The following is a 5,030-nucleotide window of genomic DNA, read 5'->3' on the forward strand; positions in this document are numbered from 1 at the left end:
AAGAAACGTAACTCTAGACGTATCGCGGTGTCATGTCCTGCGCACCTGGCGGCCCCGTTCTTTGTAACACAATACACACGTTTCGTCCTCCTGCTCCTCCTCCTCCTCCCCCTCCCCCACCTCCTCCTCTTTAACTTCTCCTCCAAGCTTACCGCTGCCCTTTTGTCTCTTCTTCTCTCTGGCCCGTCATCAGCTTATACCTAGCCTGGATATGTGGAACGGATAAAAAAGGAGGAGGCAAAAATCCTGGTTTAATACCAGGGGGATTGGAATTTTCGGTCGGGCTGACGTACTCGCTCGAAAAAACCTGTTTAAGTGAACACACCGTAACGTCTGATATATCTAAGAGTCGCACAGATGAAGATTTAGACAGTTAAAATATTTCGCGACTATATATAGCAAAGAGGTCTGTTTTGCGTGTGATAAATTAAACGTGTGCCGCACACTGGTTTTTTTGAGAAATAAAAAAATTTTGAAGGGAATAAATAAAATCGATGGCATTAATAATAAATGTGATGATATTTCTCGCTCAAATTGATCCTTTCTAATATTTTTTCTATTAAAATTTCTATTCAAAAGCCTCGAATAATATTTTACCTATAGAAATCCGATTTCCTATAATAGTAACTCCAATTAAATCCGATTTGATTTAGCTATCATTTTACTGCGCAAGAGGCGAGGAAAATTAAGTGAGGGTACAGACGACTGTGAGTTAAAAAATAATAATAAATGTTTATTTTACACACGTGAACGAACAGAACACAATGGACACGTACAGTAGATACCGTTTAAAAATGGAGACGACTATACGTTATTCAAGAGAGAGAAGGTACCTACTACGTATCGCATACATAGAATTACAAACCTAAATATACACGAATTCGTATATCATTATCGTGATGTACATAACAATGATTACGCTCTAAACGTTAACGATGATAGATAGTGCAGGCGGATAGATACGATGTGAGTCAGAGGCTCGAATACGTGCAAGAGATCGAAATCCTGACCGTACTGGACCATGGACCGTGGCTCAGATACGACCGAATCAACCGTCGGAATCGATCGCACGTCGAAGTCAAGATCACTGCGGCGTTATAATAAATGGATGTCGATCCGTATCGTTGGCAGAAAGCTCAGGCAAGATTTTGTTCCGATGACCGAAGAAAAATCGATATCCATATATTAAGACGTCTCCTGAAGGACAATGGTACTTGAACCGGAAACAGGTATTCCCGATGGTGGTGGCGATGATGGTACTCCCAAATTGTGCGTCAATGAGTGTCTCCTCAGATCACAATTCCTACGGAAGACTTTGCCGCAGGAGGCGCAATGATAAGGCTTGATATCCGTGTGTGTGAGAAGATGAGTCTTCAAATTGCTCCTCTGATTAAAACTCCTGGCACAGACGGGACATTTGTGCGGCGATTCCTCCATATGCAGAATTTTATGAACAGCCAGTGTCCTGCTCTGGCAAAATCCTTTGCCGCATTCAGCGCATTTAAACGGTTTCTCCTTGCTGTGTATATACCTGAAATACAGGAGGAAACTTTCCGGTTTAAATCTTACGCTTAAATTTCTCTTTAAATTATTTACTTTAACTATATTTTTTAAAGTCAGAATACTCAAAACTGTAATTTATAAAATTATAAAAGCGCGATTTTATATATATATATATATATATATATATATATATATGTTTAATATTAGAAATTGAAAGGAGATAATAAAATAATCATCGAGTAATATATTATTAACTTAATTAACATTATTATTACAGGTAAGGACTACAATTATTGCAACGGCAAAGATATGAATGAATGAATGTATCATGACACGTTGACCATTAAATATAATATACACGTCATTCAATCATCGTTGTAATTACGCGAGGTGGAAAAGGCGTACCATGAATTTGTCCGTTCGTAAATCGTACGATGCTTGTAATTAATGGCGACGCGATAAAGAGATAAATACGCGCGGTCTTTAAATCTTCCATCATGAAGGGAATAAATTTGGTAAATAATCCTATACCGTCATCAAAGCTTTTATGCGCTTAACGTAAATTTAATTCAATTTTCTTTTACGTAACATATTATTACAATATTTAGTTCTTTCGCATACACTGGAGGTTATAAATAAATTCTACTAAAATGATTATTTTAATCATGTGCGATCGAAAATGTTACAATGACGTAACTTGAAATTTGTTGTTCAAACCATAAATTACACTCATAAACACACATATGCATTTAATAATAAACACAATGCAAATATTTATGTATATAATGAAAAATCCGATATAAAAAATTTTATTAATGAAAATATAATTTCAAAAAAATTCATAATTTTGCTTTTTATTATTCATTAATTATAATTATATTACTATTGTTTCATCACCATTGAAATTATTTTAAACGAAAAACTTCAATAATTAAATAATTCAAAATTTAAATAATTAATTCAATTAACGTTCTCCATTTAATCAAGTCAGTTATTTCAGACATTCAACAGTAAAATAAAAAAACCTGCGCGATCGCATGTTTTCACAAAGAAAGATCTAATCGGAAGATTAACGTCTCCCAGGTGAACAGAGCCTATTTACCTGTGATCTCTGAGATGATCCTGCCGTCGGAAAGCTTTGCCACATATGTCGCACGAATACGGCCGCTCGTCGGTATGCGTCCTCTCGTGGATCAACAGATTATAGCTCTTCGTGAACTGCCGGCTGCAGAACTTACAAATAAACTGTTTCTTGGGTCTGGACGTACGGCAAGTCCTTGGTACACTCGAGTCCGTGATCGAAGCATGTTGCGCGGACGAGGAGGAGGAAGACGAGGTGGACGAAGCCGAGGAGCAACCCGAGGAAGTTGACGATGCGAAAGATGTTGGGACGGTCAAGGATCGTGAGACCGTCGTCACCGACGTGCTTGCGCGATTCCCTTCGGATATTCGTCGCAGGAGCAACTCGTGATTCGCCGAGGAGGAGCTTGTTCCGGACGCCTCGCACAGCAGGACCTCGTCATCTTCCGCTAGAAGCGCCAGATCCTCTTCGGTGTCGGTCACAAAGTCCAGCCGTGCCTCATCTTCCTCGCTGATTGCCGAAGCGGCCGATCGGAGCAGCTGATCGGCTGTCAGATGGTCATTCTTGACTGCTGTCGGGCTCAGGGTCGCGTCAACATTCGCGTTCAATGATGAACACCTCTGATTACCAACGACGGTCGCGGTGGCGCTCGCGGTTTGCGCGACGCCGGAAGTCGCGCCGCTTGCATGAAGACGATGAAGCGTCAAGTACGTCTCCAGTGCCTGGAGATTGAAAGCCGCAGCGGCGGCGTGTCCCGGTGGCAGGAGCGCCGCTCGCTGCAGAGCCGAGAGGAGGGCACCCTGAAGCCTCAGGGCGACACTCTGGAGCGCTAGATTAGGTAATTCGGTGCCCGCAGCGAGACCGGTGACATCAGTCTCCTGTGAGTCTGCCGTAACTGTGACCGATGAAGTCGACGGCGAAGACGAAGTGGACGGCACCATTACGAGGGCCCGTTGCTCCTGCTCCGGTTCCTGATGTTCCTCCTCCTGCTGCTGTTGCTGCTGCTGCTGCTGCTGCTGCTGCTGCTGCTGCTGCTGCTGTTGCTGCTGCTGTTGCATCCTCCACCGTCGTTCGAATCGTCCCGGATTAGCCTCTGGAACGCGCGCCTGCCGTATTTCGCCGATATCATTGGCAAGGTGATCGGAAATTCCTAATTTGTCCTAATTTGATTCAGATAAGTATTGCAACGTGGATACGTGCCGGTATTCTTCCGGTATCCTGCTAAATTCTCCGTGTTGATTTCACCTTTGCACGACGTTGCCGAACCCGGCCACGCGTTTACATATTTTTCGTCAACTAATTGTCAGTTCCCGAAACGATTGTTCCTGTAGGCACGGTGCTCGAACACGAAAACGGGAAAGAGGATACACACACACGATGCTGGCGGTGCGAAGGCGCCCCGAAGACTGCTCCTACCTGCCGCTGCTGGGTACTGCTGGTGGAGCCACCTGGTGGCAGGTATCCGAGTCAAAATGGGCCTGTCCGTGGGGAACGGGCCCCGGATTCAGGAGAGAGAGCCGTGCCACAGCTGGTCCGCGTGCGACGGCCCGCCGGTTTCGACGATACGAGACCGGCTGCATGATCTTAACGTGGGCCGCTACGAGTTGCGACTTGCGTGCCGCAACTCGCAACGGCGAACACGCATTCGGAGACGCACGCGCGCGCGTGTGCGAGGGATATCCGGAAACGTGAATCGCGATCGCGATCAACAGCTGTTTAACCCGCGTGTGTTGTCTTCGCGAAACGCGCGTTTCTCATTGCATTAGAAGCACAAATATGCAACAAACATTTTTATTTATGCAGCTATACAGAAAAACCGTTATGCTAAAGTATCTAAAAATTTAGCTGAGTACAGAACTGAAAATAATTCCATAGAACTTTCAAAATTATACAATGTTTAAGCTTTGATGAATGCTGCAAAAGATTTTAACGATCAGTTTGAACGATCTACATAATTTTGATAGTTTAAACAAAATATTTTCGGATCTGCATAGATTTTTCAGCAAAATTGTTCTCCATGAATCAGAGATGAAATTGTGATTAGGAAGAATAAAGAAGAATATAATTAAAAATAATTCAAAAATAAAAATAACTCTGTAATAAAAGGTTTCACTAATAATTGATTCACTAATAATTCCAATTCAGTTATTAAATTTACAACTTTTTGTCATATATAACACTTGTAGGCATTACAATTTTGAAAACTACTATTTTTATATTGTATGTTATACTTTTTGTAATCCATCAAATATGTGCTTTTATTAATTTATATATTATATTCCAAATAAAATCCGAAATCAGTTCTAAATAAAATTTTAATCGTTTTTTCAAACTTTAACTTCATTTCTAAACAAAAACAATTATATCCTAAGTAAATTGTGTTGCTTGTAATGAGATATTTGTGTAAAACAATCTAACGATTTTTAAAAATAATGTATTTTCTCGG

The 5,030-nt window shown here is 41.5% G+C and overlaps 1 protein-coding gene across 1 annotated transcript; it reads right to left on the reverse strand.

Moving 5' to 3' along the window:
* Window positions 1-1,185: 1,185 nt before the first annotated feature.
* Window positions 1,186-3,525, reverse strand: LOC105627055 (protein sister of odd and bowel). Its single transcript, XM_012208334.1, has 2 exons — window positions 2,606-3,525; window positions 1,186-1,531 (listed from the first exon to the last, which is right to left on the reverse strand). Exons 1-2 carry the CDS (start codon window positions 3,523-3,525, stop codon window positions 1,186-1,188), a joined length of 1,266 nt encoding a protein of 421 aa, XP_012063724.1.
* Between the last annotated feature and the right edge of the window lie 1,505 nt (window positions 3,526-5,030).

This window comes from Atta cephalotes, assembly GCF_000143395.1.
Source record: "Atta cephalotes unplaced genomic scaffold scaffold00008, whole genome shotgun sequence".
Taxonomy (NCBI): Eukaryota; Metazoa; Arthropoda; class Insecta; order Hymenoptera; family Formicidae; genus Atta; species Atta cephalotes.